General features: G+C 37.7%; 2 protein-coding genes across 3 annotated transcripts; one reads left to right on the forward strand and one right to left on the reverse strand.

Moving 5' to 3' along the window:
- The first annotated feature begins 1,671 nt into the window (after window positions 1–1,671).
- LOC145581556 (uncharacterized) lies at window positions 1,672–15,833 on the forward strand. Of its 2 annotated transcripts, none has more exons than XM_081638567.1 (13): window positions 1,672–1,824; window positions 1,927–1,988; window positions 2,094–2,162; window positions 10,358–10,436; window positions 10,543–10,610; window positions 10,714–10,815; window positions 11,060–11,149; window positions 12,137–12,211; window positions 13,460–13,492; window positions 13,732–13,818; window positions 14,428–14,490; window positions 14,796–14,879; window positions 15,492–15,833. In XM_081638567.1, exons 1-12 carry the CDS (start codon window positions 1,770–1,772, stop codon window positions 14,853–14,855), a joined length of 843 nt encoding a protein of 280 aa, XP_081494693.1. In that variant the 5' UTR covers window positions 1,672–1,769; the 3' UTR covers window positions 14,856–14,879; window positions 15,492–15,833. The 2 variants fall into 2 exon arrangements, with proteins under 2 accessions (XP_081494693.1, XP_081494692.1); XM_081638566.1 differs by having other exon boundaries at window positions 15,511–15,833.
- Window positions 15,834–16,316: 483 nt separating this feature from the next.
- Window positions 16,317–18,425, reverse strand: LOC145583465 (pectate lyase-like). Its single transcript, XM_081640699.1, has 4 exons — window positions 18,136–18,425; window positions 17,045–17,723; window positions 16,705–16,947; window positions 16,317–16,535 (listed from the first exon to the last, which is right to left on the reverse strand). The coding sequence occupies exons 1-4, from the start codon at window positions 18,327–18,329 to the stop codon at window positions 16,317–16,319; spliced, it is 1,335 nt and encodes a 444-aa protein (XP_081496825.1). The 5' UTR covers window positions 18,330–18,425.
- Window positions 18,426–19,435: the final 1,010 nt, after the last annotated feature.

The following is a 19,435-nucleotide window of genomic DNA, read 5'->3' on the forward strand; positions in this document are numbered from 1 at the left end:
ATATATATATATATATTGGTGAAATGAGAAGCTATAAATAATAATAGCACAAACAATAACTTGTGTTAAATTCACAAGAATAATTAGGAGAAGATGACTTAGGGCCTGTTCTCTTCAGCTTATTTTCAATTCAGTTCAGTTCAACTCCAATAAGTTCAGTTCAGTTCATATCTTAATTTCCTTCTCTTATAAAATATTCAGTTCAATTCAGCTCCAACAAGTTCAGTTCAGTCCAGTCAATCAGAACAGACCCTAATTTAACACACACACACACACACATATATATATATATATATATATATATATATATATATATTATATATATATAATACAAGTCTACAATCCTAACAAAGGCATATTAGAATATACAAAATATATATCCTATTTACATAGATATATCCTAACAACTTGTACCATAAAATTAGTTTTAAGACTCCATACTATAAATCAAGTCGAGTTCTATAGGAAAAGATTGTACATGTTAAGGGTTTAATTTCCACTAGCCACTAGAGACACTTAAAGTTAAGGCCTTAAGAGGATGTTTGTTTAAGGAAATAAAAGGAGTGGGATAAGGATAAAAAAGAGGGATAAGAGAAAAATAGTGTTTGTTTAGAGGGATGTGGATTAAAAAGGGTTAGGAATAGGGATAAAAATCCCCTTTTACCAGGGCCGTCTTAAACAATTTAGGGGCCCTGTGCTACTAATAATTATAGGCCCTCAAAACTTCAAAACTTAAAAACTTAAAAACCACACGAATTTTAATATGAAATTATGCTACCTGTTTTTTTTTTACCATGCTAAAATATAGAAATTTATACTTGTTATTATTAAGTTACGATGTTGATAACATATCATTTTTTCAAGGGTAACTAAAATATTAACATGTACTTCGTATTTTGTAAAACTTGCACTCGTTACAAATGCTTGATCCGCTGACCTTAATTCTCATAAGATACTAAACTAACTTTGCCGCACAACAACCAATTTGACAGATTACATTACGGTTACTTCTTGACATATCAGAATTATATACCCTTTATTATTGACTAATTGCAATTTGAAGCCCTTTAAATTTTCGGGGGCCTGTGTAATGGGGTTGCTTGCACAGGGCCTTAGACGGGTGTGCTTTTACCCCTTCATTCTCTATAAATAAGGTGGGGTGACACAAGGAAAAGGGATAAGAAATGGGTTGAAAAAGTCCAAATTACCCTTAATAAAATTAAAAGGGTAAGGCGAAAGGATAGAAATTAATAAAGGTATTTTTATTACTTATCTCTAATTTTGTTTCCATACTTACCAAACGTAACATAAGAAATTATTTATATTTATCCCACCTATCAACCCCTATCTTTAATTCTTTATCCTCTTCCCTTCTTGTCTCTTATTTCTATCCTTCTAATCAAACGTTCCGTAAGGGTGAGGATCATTTATCCTTCCTCCACACTTTTAAAATGTTATACTAGTAGTTAAGTCAGTCTACTTAATTTTTTACTTTTTGAAAAAAAGAGAGAGTTTTTAATAAATTTAAACTTAAAATTTCAAGCTGGATAAAGCTCGTGACTCAAGAATAGAGCCGTGACTCGTGGACAAAAGAAAATAAAATATTTTATAAAACGACATCGTGGAGCACCCATAATCCAGTCGTAGTTAATAAATCCATCACTTCTGTAAAAAAGTGTAATTAGTAATAATTAACTCCTCCTCCTCTTCATTCTTACGACGACGGACGAATTAGGGTTCCTCGTCGATCTCGAAATTCCTCCATTACAATGGCGCTTCAAGCTGGAATGGGCGTTTCTCGACTCCTCCTCTTTATTGGAGCTGGTACTTCTCCTTCTCTTCCTCTCTCCTCCATCTCCAATTTTCTTTTTAATTTTAATTTTAATACTGATCACACGTTTTTTTTTTTTTTTTTTTTTTTGGCAGGTTATACTGGAACTGTTCTTGTCAAAAACGGAAAATTAGCTGACATAATTGGCGAACTTCAGGTATTTTTTATTTTATTTTATTTTTTGAAATTTTGGTTATTTTTGTGCTCAATTTTGAGTTATTAATTGCTGAAATTGTATTTATTGTGATTTAATTAACTTCAGGCTTTGGTGAAGAATTGGGAGAATTCAGGTGACTCTGCAAATTCTGATTCTGAGCAAATGGCTGCACAGGTTTGTGGTTATTCAACTGTTATACAATCATGCTTTTTATAGTCGTCGTTTGTTTTAGCACAATTTTATTTATTTATTTATTTTTTTTGAGAGATTTGTAGCTTTAAATACTCCGTAGTTAGAAATCGGAATCGGAGTGATGTTGCGAATCAAAGAGGTTGAGTTTTTCTTTGGCAAGGTTTCAGTTGATTAATCTGAAAGCCTAAGAGATTTTGTATGATACATTGAGTTTAATAGTTCTGCACGAAATCTGAATTTGAAGAACCATAATTGAGTTGTCTATCGTTCACTATTTTGTTTCTTGGATGAAGATATCTGTGTAGTTAGGGAGAATTTAGCAGAAGTATAGGACTACTCTGCGTTTATTATAATCTAAGTATTTCGTTTTCCTTTCTGTTTTCTGCTGTGCACTTTCTTTTTTTATGAGATAAATCATGACTCCGATTGAATTAGCCTCACGTGACCTTAGAAAAATGTTTCCGGAGTTTTAGGCAAATGCTGAGTGGATAATTAGATGCAGTTAGGTGATAACAGATCAGAAGCACCTAATTGGTGCACCATTGGCAACAACATAGGGGCACCAGCCACAATTTAGGAGCACCACCTCACAACAGTTAATCGATGCACCTGACTTGTTCTTGCAAGTTGCAACTGCTGAATGTTGATTTCATATATTCTCGTTCTCCTCTGTTTTTCGCATGTTTGTTCGTTTGTGTGGAGTGGTTATAAAAGTTTATGTATGAAGAATCAAGGGTATCCCATAGAATAGGGGATTTATTGTAGCCTTATAGGCATTATTAGTCTAGGAGTTGTGACCAAGGTTATGCCATATAATTGGGGGCTTACTGTGCTGTGACCAATAATGAGGGGATTTGAATTGAATCTGTTAAATCAGATACAAAATTATGAAAAAAAAGGAGTAATAAAATGGTTTTTACATGATTAAATACGCATATTTTTAGCATAAAAAATGTCAAAGTTCATAGTTTATGTAGCTGGGTGCAACGGTAAGCGTATTTAAATAAGGCTTAGGGAAAGATTGGTGTTGTATTAAAGCTCAATGCTTGCAAACGATAACATGGCTTTAGGCCATGACTCTCCAAGGCTTTTCTTATGAATTTTCTGAATACCCTTCTCTCTCCTTAGGCTACTCTATTTATACTACTTGAGATACAAGGAATTGGCCTATTGCCTTGATTGTTAACAACTACTACAATTTGTCTTATAGCTAATAATTAATAAAGATAATTTGCCAAAATTCCTTCAAGCCGTTACTGCTCTTGTAGTGGGTGTGCTCCTTGCATTGTGCCCTGCTGCTGCTGACTCTGTCCTTTCTGTCCTTTCCTTCTGCTGTATGTTATGATGCGTGGCCGCGGAGGTGAGTGTATTGCAATACCCCCCCTAAAAGCGCCACCTTGTCCTCAAGGTGGAAGCAGGGAACTGAGCCTTCATGGCCTCGGCATCCTCCCACGTAGCCTCAAATTCAGGCAGGCCGTGCCACTTAATCAACACATCCAACCCCTCACTCCTTCCTAACTTGGGTCTGCTGTCCAACACAGTCTCTGGCTCTTCAATTAGCTCCTTTTCCGGAGTGATTTGCTCAGGAATTGTTGGCGAACTCACAGCATTTCCCAAAGCTTGCTTCAATTGTGATACATGAAACACGGGGTGTATCCTACATGTCTCAGGCAAGAGTAGCTTGTAGGCTACCTTCCCTATTCTTTGCGTGATCTCAAATGGGCCATAGAAACGTGCGGCCAACTTCTCAAAGGGTCTCCGAGCTAAAGAACGCTGTCGGTATGGCTGGAGTTTTAGAAACACCCTATCTCCAACCTTGAACTCCACATCCCTCCTACGCGCATCCGCATTATCCTTCATAATTTGCTGAGCACGCGTCAACTGTAACTTCAACTCATCTAACATCACATCCCTTTCTTGAAGAACTTCCTCAACCGAATGCACAGCCGTTTGTCCCATTCCCACCCGAATTAATTTAGGTGGATCTCTCCCGTATACCACCTTGAAGGGCGTCCTGTGTGTTGAAGAATGGGGAGATGTATTGTATGAAAACTCGGCCCAACCCAACCACCTGGCCCAAGCTCTTGGTTGATCTCCTGCGAAACAGCGGAGATAGGTCTCAAGCCGCTTGTTCACCACCTCGGACTGTCCATCCGTTTGGGGATGATACGAGGTACTTCTCTTTAACCCTGTCCCCTGCAGCCTAAAGAGCTCCTTCCAAAACATGCTGACAAAAATCCTATCTCGGTCAGTAACAATACTCTCCGGCATCCCGTGCAATCGAACAATTTCCTTCATAAAGATCTCCGCTACTCCCACCGTCGTGAAAGGATGTTTCAACCCCAAAAAATGAGCATACTTCGATAAGCGGTCAACCACCACCAAAACCGTGTCAATTCCTTTGGATTTTGGGAGTCCTTCGATGAAATCCATGGTAATATCACTCCACACCTTTTCCGGTATGGGCAAGGGTTGTAGCAGCCCTGCCGGAGACCGTTGGGAGAGCTTGTTTCTTTGACAAATCAAACATTGCCGCACATACTCATCCACGTCTTTCCGCATTCCGGCCCAACACCAATTGGCCGCTATCCGAAGATATGTCTTCGTTTCACCCTCGTGTCCTCCATCCGGTGAATCGTGGTATGCTCTCAACAAGGTCGCCTTAAAGCTCGAGTGAGATGGAAGTACTACTCGGCCTTTGTACATGAGGTGGTCATCTTCCACAGAGTAACCCTTGATCTGTTCCCCTGCTGCGATTTGCCCCTTCAATTTCTGGATAAACCCATCTCGCGCGCACTCCTCCTTCAAGGTAGACCAATCCACCCCCTGTGTAGCCACCAAGGCTCCGAATTCCGCCGCGCCTTCCTCCTCGCCCCTCCTTGAAAGGGCATCAGCCACGCGATTTGCGATCCCTTGTTTGTATTGTAGTTCGAAATCGAACCCAATCAATTTCCTAACCCACTTCTGATATTCCGAACCCACTTCTCGCTGTTGCATTATGAACCTGAGGCTCTGTTGGTCGCTTCGCACAATGAATCTCCGACCTAGTAAATAGTGTCGCCATTTTTGCACAGCCAAGCAAACAACCATTAACTCTTTTTCATATACTGACTTGCCCTCTCCCTATTGGGCCTAACACCTTGCTGAAAAAGGCTACGGGCCTCATTTCTTGCATCAAAACAGCTCCAAGGCCGAAACCTGACGCATCGGACTCCACCACGAACACCTTGTGGAAGTCCGGCATCACCAACACAGGTGCCTTGGTCATCGCCGATTTTAGCTGAGTGAAAGCCTAGTCAGCCTTTGTGGACCACCCGAAATTATCCTTCCTCAATTGATCCGTTAAAGGCTGGGCTATGTGAGCATAATGTCTTATAAATTTTCTGTAATAGCCCGTTAGGCCCAAAAAGCCTCTTAACTCTCTTAAGCATTTCGGGGTGGGCCACTTCACCATAGCCCGAATTTTCTCTTGATCCACAGCAACCCCATCTCTAGAAATCATATGGCCCAAATAAGCTACTTCACTTTTCCCAAACTCACACTTTTTAAAATTTGCATACAACACATGGGCCTTGAGTGTAGCTAATACCACCCGTAAATGCTCAACATGCTCTTCTTCACTTGCACTATAGATGAGAATGTCATCAAAAAAAGACTAAGACGAATTTCCTTAGGAAGGGTCGAAATACGTCATTCATTAACGCTTGAAAAGTGGCCGGAGCATTGGTTAAGCCGAAGGGCATGACCAAAAACTCGTAGTGCCCCTCATGAGTACGAAAAGCCGTCTTATGGGTATCCTCCGACCTTACCAAAATTTGGTGGTACCCAGCTTTCAAATCAAGCTTACTAAAAAATTGAGCACCATGCAACTCGTCTAGCAGCTCATCAATCACCGGAATGGGGTATTTATCGGGCACCGTCTCTTTGTTTAGGGCCCGATAATCAACACAAAATCGCCAAGAGCCATCCTTCTTCTTCACTAGAAGAACCGGACTAGAGAATGGGCTTGATGATGGTCGGATAATCCCGGCTTCTAGCATCTCCTTAATGAGCCTCTCTATCTCATCTTTTTGGAACTGTGGGTATCGGTAGGGTCGTACACTCACCGGATTACACCCATCCTTGAGTAAGATGGAGTGTTCGTGCCCCCTTATAGGCGGCAGTCCTTGGGGTTCCTCGAAGACCCCCCTAAATTCATCTAGCACCCCTTGGATAAAATTAGGAATGTCACTGCTCCCATTTTTCACACTTCCCTCAACTTGATTTAATTCCACCAATAGGCCCCCTCCCTGCTTACGAATGGTCCTCATCATGGACTTGAGAGTCACTCCCGTGCGAGCTAGTGACGGATCTCCTTCGATCCTCACCGTTTTACCCCCCTTCTCGAATTTCATCACTTGCAACTTCCAATTAGTCACTACCTCCCCCAACTTCTCTAACCATTGCACACCTAAAATAACGTCGGTATTACCCAATTGAAGGGGTAGAAACTCCTCCTCAAGCTCCAACTCCGCGTTGATCCTCAACCTCACTCCCTTGCACACGCCTCGTCCCTTCACCGCTTCTCCATTCCCTAAGGTAACCCCAAACAATTGGTTCCCCTCAATTGGTAGCTCCAACTCCTCCACCAATGTCCTTGAGATAAAATTGTGCGTGGCACCCGGGTCAATCATCACCACCACCTCTTTGCCTCGGATTTGTCCGATAAGTTTCATGGTTCTCGGGTTAGTCAACCCCACAATAGAGCACATAGACACATTCACGGAAGCCACCATCTCTTCCTCCCCCGGAACTCCCATCGCTTGGAACTCTCCTTCCTCGCCACACTCCTCCTCGTCCTCCACCAATAGAACACTAAGCCCCTTGGCGGAGCAAACATGTGTGGGTCCTGTCCACCTCCCGTCACACCTAAAACAGAGCCCCTTCTCTTTCTTTTCTTGAATTTCTTTCTCGGTTAATCTCCTTACTAAGCCACTGAACCTTGATGCACTCGGGTTGCTACGGGATGGATATGTGTGTGAAGGATTATTAACTGATGCAGCAGAGGCTTGGGGTGTTTGGATCTGTGGGTGTTGATAGCCTGGGTTTGTGTTTGGGCTGGTTTGTGGGCTACTTCGGACTGGCTGGCATTGAAGGGTCTGGGGTTTGTGTTTTGGGTTGACCCGTTACCCAGTAGCGTGGAGGCGGGGCTCCGGTTAAAGTAGGAGTAGGGTCCGGGTTTAGAGAACACTCCACCCGTTTTTCTCAACCCACTGACCCGGTTCCTTTCTTCGACCCGGATCGCAAGATCCATGGCGTCTTCCAAGGTGAGCGGGTTAAGCATTCGGATCTCAGCTTTAATCTCCTCCCTCAATCCGTTTATAAATTGGCCTTTCATTATACTCTCTGGTACATCGATTAATGGTGAGGCTTTTTCGATGAACACCCGACGGTATTCCACCACCGTGGTGGTCTGTTCCACGGCGAGCCACTGTTCGTGCAAGCTCCCCGAATTAGCGGGTCGAAACTGGGTTAAAATTCTAGTCTTGAGATCCTCCCATCCCACCAATGGACGGCGACGGCTCTCCCACTGATACCAACTCAAGGCATCTCCCTCCATAGCTACGACGGCGGCCTGTAACTTCTCCATCTCCGACAACTTATAAAACTGGAAGTATTGTTCACTCCTTAAGATCCACCCATCTGGATCGGACCCCTCGAATAACGGCATATCCAACTTCCTAAACCTCCAGTTGCCGTTTCCTCCCTGCTGCTCGTTGTTGAAGTGCCGGAATCCACCCCTGGCGCCGGGATCCCAGTTGCCGATCCGGATGCCGCCCTGACCCTGCTGGTTCACTTCTCCTTCGCCGTTCGCCTGGTTTTGGAAACCCAACATCATCGCTCTCATTTCCTCAAAGAACTTGTCCTGGTCCTGCTTCATCGCTCTCTGTATGGAGTTTTCTCCATCACCGATCTTCTCGAGAATCTCCTCAACTCGCTCCTCCAACGCGGCGACCCTCTCCGGAGTCACTGAAAGCGATGTCGGAGGCATGCTGCTCTGATACCAATTGCAACGGTAAGCGTATTTAAATAAGGCTTAGGGAAAGATTGGTGTTGTATTAAAGCTCAATGCTTGCAAACGATAACATGGCTTTAGGCCATGACTCTCCAAGGCTTTTCTTATGAATTTTCTGAATACCCTTCTCTCTCCTTAGGCTACTCTATTTATACTACTTGAGATACAAGGAATTGGCCTATTGCCTTGATTGTTAACAACTACTACAATTTGTCTTATAGCTAATAATTAATAAAGATAATTTGCCAAAATTCCTTCAAGCCGTTACTGCTCTTGTAGTGGGTGTGCTCCTTGCATTGTGCCCTGCTGCTGCTGACTCTGTCCTTTCTGTCCTTTCCTTCTGCTGTATGTTATGATGCGTGGCCGCGGAGGTGAGTGTATTGCACTGGGTTGTCATTAAGCTTAGAGAAAATAATTGGTTGCATTTGGGTTCATTTATATGAGTAAACAGTTACACGGGACGACAATCCTAGTCAATTTTGTACAATGTTGACTGATCAATGATCTAAGTAAATAATAGGATTGTCCGTTCCTCACTTCCTCATGGCCTTACCTGCTATGTTGAGATTCTACTTCCAGTCTAGATCAATCAATCAATCAATCAATCAAAGCCTTAATCCCAAAAGTGGGGTCGGCTAACATGAACCAAATTTGATTATTCCGTGTAGTCATCAACATAAATCTTTCTCCTCCATCCCTTACGATCCAAAACTTCATCCTCACGTAAATCCATGCACTTCATATCAAAGCCTTACTTCCAGTCTAGATCGTTTAGCTAAAATAAGATCATAGGATCGTGCTATCCAGATCAAGATTCTAACATTAGATTTGATCAGTGTTTATTAAAACATTTGTGGTTAAAGGTTTAATGATATAAGCTAAGGGACTCTAAAAACACCCTTTGTTTCTTTTTTATGTTTCTATTTTAACTTTTCATGTTTGTTGATGCTCGTCTTTGACCATTAACATCTCTAATCTTGTATTAATAACATTTATAAAAATTTGGTATTCTTATAGCACCTATTGAAATAAATCAAACAAACCCCATATGTTTATGTGCTATTTAATTTTTTTTTTTTTATTTTTGTGGATGGAAGAGGAACATTTTTGTGGACAACTATAATCAATTTAAGTTCATGTAGCTGACCTCACTTATGAGATTAAGGTTTTGATTGATTGAGTGAGTGATTAACGTATTGAAAATAGTTAAGAAGATTACCTCAACCTATAAATTCCAACCAAAAATATAAAATGCAAATGGAGGGAGTAGCATTTATATGTTTTTCCTTCAGACGATCATGTGAAGGACTGAAGGTGGCAAGTAAAGTATTAAGTAATGATGATTTTCTTGGGAAAACAGGCTTTGTTATTTATTGATTTTTATTTTGAGGTTATTAGGCATGAAAAGGAGTAAAACCTGAAAAAGGAGAGGCTGAAATAGATCAGGTCAGCAGGACCAGTTTGGATGTAGCGGCAAGATTAAGGTTACTGGTTACTTTTTTAGAGTTCCTTTTTCTATTGCCTCCTTGGATTTCATGTTGAGTGAGGGAGCAAAGCTAAAGATATCAATTGCTATGTGATTTACTAGAGACATTCCATAGTCCCACGGGCCAGGGCAGGTTAAAGAATATCATTGTCTTTGTTAGAGAGCTGAAGTGGGTCATTTTTCTTTTTAATTGTATGATAATCTATTAATTAGACATTGCTTTCGTTTTAGTTAGTGTGCTAAGGTGGACAGTTAATTGGATGATGTTGTTTGTTTAATCTAAAGTAAGGCTCCTTCATTTTCAAGAAGAAATTGCTGTAAATATAAAATAGTAATTTTAATTTGCTGAACTATGTCTGTTTAAGAAATAAACTTGCGATTGGTGGTGTAGCTGCCCCCCTGACAAGCAAGAAGCTTCCATTTTCTGTATGAATTTAATCATTTAGGGAATCCATACTCTATGTAAGGTAGATTACCAAGTTGTGTATAATTTTATCCTCCTCAAAACTTCCATTTTCTTCATTGCAAACCGTGAAACTAACAAGGGCTGAGAGAACTCTTTTTGCCATGCATTTTTCCATAGAATGTTTCAAAGGGTTTGTTTTTGTATAAAATCTCACGTAGAATCCTTTATAGGTACGCCGGTTGGCACAAGAGATTCGGAATTTAACCTCATCGCGGCAAATCAATGTGGTGAATGGGTCTGGTGGAATTGGTATGTCAGTTTAAACTTACAGTTGCTCTTACAGTGCTCTTTGTTTTGTATATGTTTGTGTCGGTGCCTCTAGATTTGCATTTTGCTAATTCTATGATTTAAGCAGATGGTTCTTCTCTAATTCTTCCGGCTGCAACCTTGGGTGCTTTGGGCTATGGGTATATGTGGTGGAAGGTAGGCATAATTTTCTGTTAGCCAGCTTGTCGCCCTTAATATTTACCTTCTCATGAGGAAACTGATCAATGACCAAATTGCTTTTTTCATGGTATATTCTCAGGGTCTTTCTTTCTCTGATCTTATGTACGTGACCAAGCGTAATATGGCAACGGCAGTCGCAAATTTGACAGCAAATCTGGATAATATTACTGACAGACTCGCTGTAAGTTGCAAAATTTCCTATGCTTAAAATGTGGACATGGATCAAATGACTTTCTTCAACACAATCTTTGATGTTGTGTTTGGTCTTTTGTGAGTTTTGTCTTTATCCACCAGTATTATGTTTGCAAATCATGTAGCTTTCATTAATTGTTATGTCTACTGCTCTTTGTGTGCAAAATTTATTATTTCTGCCTCCCCCCCTCTCTTCCCTGTTAACGGGTGTGTTGAATTTCTCTGTCCTGCAGAAAGTAAAGTTACACTTGACTCAAAGGATTGAGAACCTGGATGGGAAAGTTGACGAGCAGAGGGAGATCTCAAAACATATAAATGATCAGGTGGACTTTGGATATTTACCCCTTTACTTTTAGTCTTTTACTGGTCTACTTGTTCTACTTTGCATATCATAATCTCCAATCTTTTGTACTTTGGCTGACAAATGCCTACTCTTCCAGCTGTCCTTCACTTCTTTGTACAAATTAGTTTTGAGTGATGAAAGTCTTTACCAATTCACTAGTGTTTGGTGTTAGTTAATTCATTGCCCTAAGTGGTTTCATACTTTCGTCTTCTGAATATTTTTGGAAATTTATTTATGATTATCGTGTGTATCGTGTTATCTTCTGTTCCATGACATGTCATCATTTTTTTCTTAAAATAAAAGCTGTATCTGTTACTTGAACATATTGTCGAGCTATTTCTGGAATTTTCGACATACAGAATAGACCTTATTTGTGTGCATAATCTGTGGCTGTGTGGCACTTGTTTTTATTTGTACTTCAAACTTCTCAAAGCTTGATGTATAATCTTTAAAAATGGCTGAACCATGTGAAACAACCTTCTATTGAGTCCAACTGTTCAGGCTTTTATATCAGTATAGATGGTGAAATTTTTGTACCCAAGAATTCCATCATTGAGGTAATATCCACTAAGTTGTACTTCTGTCTGAAAAGAAGTCAACATATACCTTTTCAGTCTCCAAAATATCTTATGGTTTAAATATATAATCGGTATTTTCTTAAGCAAGTTTAACAAGATTCTACATGATAATGTTTTGTCACATGATGTAGTTTGACCTTCAAAAACTATTTATTTTGGCAGTGGAGTGTTGGACTATTATTTTTGGGATCCTGAAGGCAGTTGATTATTTATAAATTTTTAAGATGAATAAAGTTGTCCTTTTGATTTTGGTCGATGATTTATCAAATAGATATGGCTGTCAGTAATGGAACTATTGGCTTCATTGAGAATTAATGATATGTGATTATTACAGTGTTGGAATGGTGAATATGTGAATAATTTACTAAGCTTTTATGCCTCTGAATCAGGTCTGTAAGACTCGTGGTGATATTGACAAAGTTACCAGGCAGCTATATTCCTTGCAAGAGACAGTTTCCATTTTGGTGAGTTGATTGTATGAGTAATCCTATATCCCAATTTTGTTAATATTGTTGTTCATGCTATCTAGCATGTGGAGTTGTTAATAATGATTTTGACTTAGAGTCCCTCATTAACTTGAATTAGTCTTTTGAGTTATTTCTTATCCCCCCTTGCTGTCCAGCAGCCTTAAAGCCATATTTTGACCATTGATGTCTGTAAATTATATATTTGTAATATATTATGATACGAAAGCAATTTCTGCAATAAAAATAAAAAAATAAATAATAGACATATAGTTCTGTTACTGGAGTTTCCATTCAAAAAAAAAAAAGAGTTCTGTTACTGGAGTTAGTGTTTTTTTTTAAAGATATTGATGACCAAACATTAGCAATTTTGTTCTTCTAAGTCAAAACAAGCCCTATTAGCTGGAGGGACTTGTATATACGAAATTCCCAAAATCTATATGATGCCGGAAAAAAAATAAAATAATAAAGCAAGTTAGGGCCTTCCAATGGTGAATTGAGAATTTTTTTTTATAGGCTTAGTATTATTGGTTGAAAGTATGTATATTGACCCATAATTAGTTCATAATTTAAGAGATGAGATCCGGGGAATAATATGATAAACTCAAGCCACTTTCATATTTCTAGAAACAATGCTTTTTTCTAGAAAACAAGTATCCTTGACCAATAAACCAAAAAATTTCAAAATAAGGTGTACCAGCATGCCAGATTGTTTTCTGTATGGCATAGCTTATGCCAATTACATGTGTGTAAGATGCTAAATATTCATTTGTAACCTGAGCTCTTGGTCATTGTCATGCTCCATTTATGTTTAGTGTCTTACAATGTGTGAAGTTGCCATGAATATCTCCTTTCTGTAGATATTATGCATTCCACGCAATAATTATTTTGGTTGTGCTCCAAATGTAACTGTATCATCTTATCTTGGGTTTTGGCCTCTTGGGACTTCTGCTTCCTTGTGTTTGCATCTCTTTTATATTATTAAAAGAATTGTTAGTTTGCAGATGCTGCAATTAACCTAACAGTATTTGTCATCTGAAGCGATGATTTCTGTTAGACCTGATGCTTCTTATATCAATTATTGCTTTTCGAATTTAGTTTGAAAATTGTTTTTTCTTCAGCAATAATTTTTCTGTGTTCTTAAAAAAAGTTTGTTGATGCATGAAATCCTAATCTGCTTTTACTTCTTCATCTATAAGCTTAATTAATAAGTCTATGTTCTTTATTTTCATTGTTATCTTTTGGCAGGATGACAAGATGGGTTTATTCGAAGAGAAACAGGTATGGTGTTTCTTTTGACCTTTTTTGTTCGCTTCAAAAAAATTATTTAAGTTATAATAAGAAAACTTTAAATAATTAAGGCTTTCATCGTTTAATTTTGGGTTTTGACGACTTCCCAGAAGTCTCGAACCAGTGAGCAATCTAGTAAACTTCAACATGGTTTACATAGCATGTTCTGGAATTTGGATGGTTTTAGCTATGCATATTCATTCTAAGTAATGAAATTTGTGTTTCTACAGACGCTTACACTTATGGGTGTGGATTATTTGGTCAACTTTGTTGATGGGAAGACTTCAAAGGCGCCAGGGCTTTCTCAAAACTTTCAGGTACGTTTCTAGAGTTCATACAACCTACTTTTTGCCAGCTTGATAAATAAGTCTGGCAATTACCATTGGTATCTCTGCTCGTTGTAACTTGTTGTTGAAGCTGCTTCTGTTCTATTTGTGGGCTAGATATAAATTCTAGAAATGGAATCAAATATCTGTTGCGCTGCTAGACATTGTTATACGGAGTAGCCTTTTATTGCATACTTGTGAGGCAAACTGGCAAAGGGATAAGGACCATTTGAGTTGGGCAGGTTTAGTAGTTTAATGAGCAATAAAATGAGATATTGTGTGACGCCATGTTGGTGTGACTTCTATCGGACAAGCTTATTTCTTCATGAGAAGCTATATGTCGAATGGACTAGTTTAATACGAAGTATTATTTATAGACAGTAAATCTTAGTATTTGTGCAAGACTGATTGGTTAATTGCAGAATGTCATCTTAAGAAATGTATCATCCTTTATATTCACCTGAAATACATAGTTACATTCAATTGTGCTTTAAACTATGTTATGCCAACCAACTTCTTATGAGATTGTCTCGTGTAAGAATTGCCAAAGTCAATGTGGTATATGAGTCATTGACATGCTACTTGACTGATGTCTCTCAGGAACAACTGAAACTTGGCAAAATGCGTGCTCAGCTCCCATCTTCAAATGCTCTTGGCCTCCAGGTTCAATCCTAACCTCCCAACGATCTCAATGAAGATGATTTCTAAAATTGTGTCTCTATTCTCCAACTTTTGTTTGCGTGGCAGCTTGGAAGCCATTTTCTTGCAATATATACTGTTGACATGTATAAATTGATGTTTGGCATCTAATCTTAGCTCCTTGGAAAAGTTATATTGTTGTTTTGTGCACTTTTAGTAATTAATTCTCTGTCATGGTTCAATTATTTGTTTTTCTTAGAGCTAGAGAAATTTCCAATGAAGAGCATTGCTGACATATTAATGATGTCATTTTGTTTTTTCATCTTCAGGGCCTCAAGGCACTCGCAGACTCAGCAAATGAGATCAGATCCATCAAAGGTGTTGAATGACCAGCCAAATACAAACTTGACAAGGTTTGGAGTTTGGACATCTTACTTTTATTGCTCCAATACTTCTTGGCTCTTTATTTTTGTTCCAGATTTATTTTTTTTAAAAAAACCCTATAGAAAGGCTTACCAACATTACGTATCATTATAAAATATTGATGAAACATTTTTCATGAAATTTATAACCGTACAAATTATACAGAATTGATATCTAATTGTCATTTAGTGAACACCATATTTTAACAGTATCATATCATGTCATTTAATATAATCTAAAATCAAAAAGATATTTATTAGAAAATCAATCTATAGATTAAATTTTTTAATAAACACTCGGGTAGTCAGGTGTCAATTATAAATGCAGTATTAAATTTTACAGTTTTTGTGTAGTTTGTTACCAACTGATTTTTTTTATAGTTGTGGTAGGCTGGTAGCACATTGTCATGGGCCGTCTCCCACACAAAACGTACACCCTTGGGTTGCAACATAGATCTGCCAGTGATACTAAATGTGTATAAAATGATTGATATAAAGTGAAAGTATATTAAAAAATGATTAATGGAAAATGTGAGAATTACTGGAAGCGGTATTTTGATCTCAAATTTTGATGCTTATTGTTACTTATTTTTCCTTTCTCAGTGGGTTTTAATCTCTTCAGGTCTGCTTCAGTCAAGGCCTTAAAGTTCTGGAAATTTCAGGCTGATGTTGGAGAAGTCATATATGGCAATAAATTTCATAAACCGTATATATTAGTGAGCAGAAAGGTTGTAGGAAGAAAAACCATTGCGATGTTTTTACTTGCTTAAAAAAATTTATGGGCTACGTAAAGCTTTTTTGCATAACCTCATATGTTCAAAGTTTGATGTACATCTTGAGCTCAAGATCTAACAATGAACCTTTTATTATTCAAATACTAAAATATCCACCAGAATATTTTCGCATCAGATTGCAGAATGTGAAGTATACCACTGTCAAATGAAACATTGTGTATTTTTGTTTTGTACAGTTTTCTAGTTTTTATTTATCACTGGATCTAACATATGTAGCTAGAGTATGATTTTAGCGATAGGTGTTCAATACTTCATTATATATTTGTACATTCCCTCTCCTACAGGATTTAACCTTTGCATTTGTTGCCATTGTGAAGAAATTCAAGTATGAAAACGAAGGAGATTTTTGGTTGAGCGATAGTGGTTTGGTGTTTGCTGTGACTGCAAAATATGCGAATAAGTCATGTTTGTGTACAAAATTTATGGACATTTGATCATTTAAGAATAAGTCATGCTCGTGTTGAGACAAAATTTGTGGACGTTTGATGTTCATTAAGAATCGGAATGTGGATATAGATTGTCATTTGTTGATTACACAATTTGCCCGATTTGGCAATCCTCTGTTTCTACAAATGTAGACTGAAACAATAACAAAAGCAAAACGTTTCTTCTACTGTAACCTCGTACAACTATGTTAGCAAGCTCGTTTAGGTACACATTTCAATGGTCCTGCATATTTTGTGGCACGCCCGGCAAATCTCCCATGCATTGCACCTATTATCTTACTTTCAATAGGTTGTAGCTGCAGTGGTGAGCGTGACTGCAAGAAGGTAGCCCCGTTTATCAGCACGTCTCTATTTGAAATCCATGTCCCACTATCCCATGGTGATGATGGTATCTGTCTGTGAGTAACCTATGCTCAAAATGAAACAATAATTAGCTAAAAATTTGATCAAGTACCCTGTAATCCTCATTGCTTTTACAAGAGAGGTTTATTGATTGATTATCTGAACATGTTATTCTTAAAATATTGGCAAAATGTCAATTAAAAGATGGGTTAGATGCATGACATAATGTTATACCTCCTTAGCTCTTGGGTTGATAGGGGCGATGAAACGATTGCCCTCACTGATGATGGTTGGGTTCTTGCCACCACCAATTGCGTACATTAGCCAGTGAGTGTAGTCGTTATTGACTATATGGAAGAATCCCCATCTACACCTTGGCATCCTTTGCACTAATCCTTTCCCAAAGTGAGTATATGCAATTGTTACTTGCATATTCCTATCTTCATAATGGGTGTCTGATGCACCAAACAAAAATACCTGCATGAATACATGGCCTACTTAGTTAATTGACTGCATTATATAGATTTGACAGCATTAGTAGTTGCACACCATGCATATACTACACTAGTGTCACCTTGTCATGATCAGTCATATGGCAGTTGGAGATGGTAATCGCGGTTGAGCCTTTGATGATATCAATGAGTCCATCTGAGGCCTTGGAGAACGAACAATGATCAATCCATATATTATGTGATGCAAAGATAGATATGGCATCCCCATCACTTTGAGTCCTGAAACCGAAATGGTTAGCTGAATCCCTGATTAGTCCTCCAGAACCCGGGACTATGTCCCTAAGCTTGATCCCGTGTATGATGATGTTCTCCACATATTGCAATGTGATCCCAGCCCCACCTTCAATGACTACGTGTGAACCCCGGCCATCAATGGTCTTATTGCTATTCACTATAAGCTCTTGATTGAGCCTAATTTTCATCACAGGCTTAGCAAATACAATCCATAATGGCTCATCTTGGATGACTGCATGTCTTAAGGTTCCGGGTTTAGGGTTCACCATATCATCGTCTGAGGGGTCTTTCACCAAGTACTTGCGCCCTGCCTTGCCCCCGGTTGTCCTTCTTCCAAACCCCAACACACACTTGGCTAGCTTTCGCCTCTTCTTCTCCCAATCAGCTTGGCACCTCCAACATGCATCGATTGGATTCGTATACATGCAACCTTTTTTGTATCTCTTTGCTAATTCCCTCCTTGTGTTGTTTCTTCCTACCTCATCTTCTAACCACCTGCTTTGTAAACTACACATAAAGAAGGAGAATGAAATTAGATGAAATAGATAACATGCGTTGTGTAAAAATATAACTTGCCCTTATTCTATTTTATTCCTTATTTTCACATTTGATATAAACATTTTATCTAAGGGTCAATTCATTATATCAAATGACACAATCAAGGTTAAATTAACTTCAATGCTTAAAGGTATATAACATAAATTTCTCTCTTATATCTTTTTTAATGATGTAACCTTGTTGATATGGTGATTTCTTAATTATAAAGACGAACTGGTTGATTCATTGTAATAATTAATCTTAGATGGATGTAGTAGATTACGTGCACGCTTAATGCATGATGCTTAACCTTATGAGTTTTTATTGAGACGTAAATAGATATAACATTTCAAGATGAGTAAAAACAATATAATTAACTCACATTCGAGAACGAAGGTTAAGGTGGTTTGTGACATTATAGGGTTGAGGATGGTAGGCTCCCTCAAGTTTCCTCTTAGCTTCTTGTTCACGTAGTTTCCAATAATTCTGTGACTCCAAAGTGGTATTTTGTGCCAATGCCAAGACGAAATAAGATAAAGAACACATTAAGAGAAACATTAAATCTTGTTTCTCCATGTTTATTTTGTGGTTGAATTAACCCAAATACTTTGATAAATAAATTAGTAATGTGGTTAATTCAATTCATGATGTAATTAGAGGAAGATTTATATCAACACCCCATTTGAGCAGTTGGAAATCCCCCTGTCTCCTACCCTGAATTAGAAGTAAGCCAAGGTGACAACTTGTATTGTATAAATAATATGGGGTGTAAAAATAATTATATGTTTTTTTAATTGGCATCATCAAGGAACCAATAGTTATTTAGGCTTTTCTCGAAAAATAAAAAACATAAAAAATTTGTTTAGGCTTCTTTTCTGCGTTTTTTTTTATTTAGGTATGGTATCTTTCCCATAACTTATTGGTAGGAATAGATCATGGATGTTAATTATATTAGCGAGTTAGTTTAAAGTCACGAGGTTGTCGAGATGGTATAAAAAATATGAAGTCAAATAATATTTACATCATTTGCCCTTTGTGAGTCTCTTCGCACATTAAAAAAAAAAAAAAAAAAAAAAAAAAAAAAAAAAAAAAAATTGGAAAACAATGTATTATAAAACTAGTTTTTGCCCCGTATCATGCACGGTTTTATAATAATAAGATTTGTAAATCATAAACTTTAAGTCAATTAAAATAAAGTTAGCTTAAATGGAATGAGGTTATACAATATTTTTTTTTTAGAATTTGAATCTACCCTTAAAACTCTTTTGTTAGATAGATAATTTAATATATTTTTATAAATTATTGTAACTTTTTATTTTTTAAGAAAAAAAAATGGCGGGAATTATTTTATTATAAATGCGACATGTGTACTTTAGGGATAAATCTGGTGATTACTTTAGTATATAGTATAGATATTTACGATGATATAGCCTTTTCTTACTCCCTCTAATCCTTTTAATTTGCAGTTAGCACCATTTGGTTTTTCGTAGTCTTAGAAAAAATGTCTGACTATCGTTCGCAGCATAGCAACACCATTGATTCTAATTAAACCACAAAAAAAAAAAAAAAAAAAAAAAAAAAAAAAAAAAAAAAAAAAAAACCCATCTTATATTGAGTTCTTTTTATTGTTGTTTCAAGTACCATAAACAAAGTATGTGGCTAGAAATGATATTGTATCCCTC

Source organism: Chenopodium album, chromosome 15, assembly GCF_948465745.1.
Source record: "Chenopodium album chromosome 15, dcCheAlbu1.1, whole genome shotgun sequence".
NCBI classification, from domain to species: Eukaryota; Viridiplantae; Streptophyta; class Magnoliopsida; order Caryophyllales; family Amaranthaceae; genus Chenopodium; species Chenopodium album.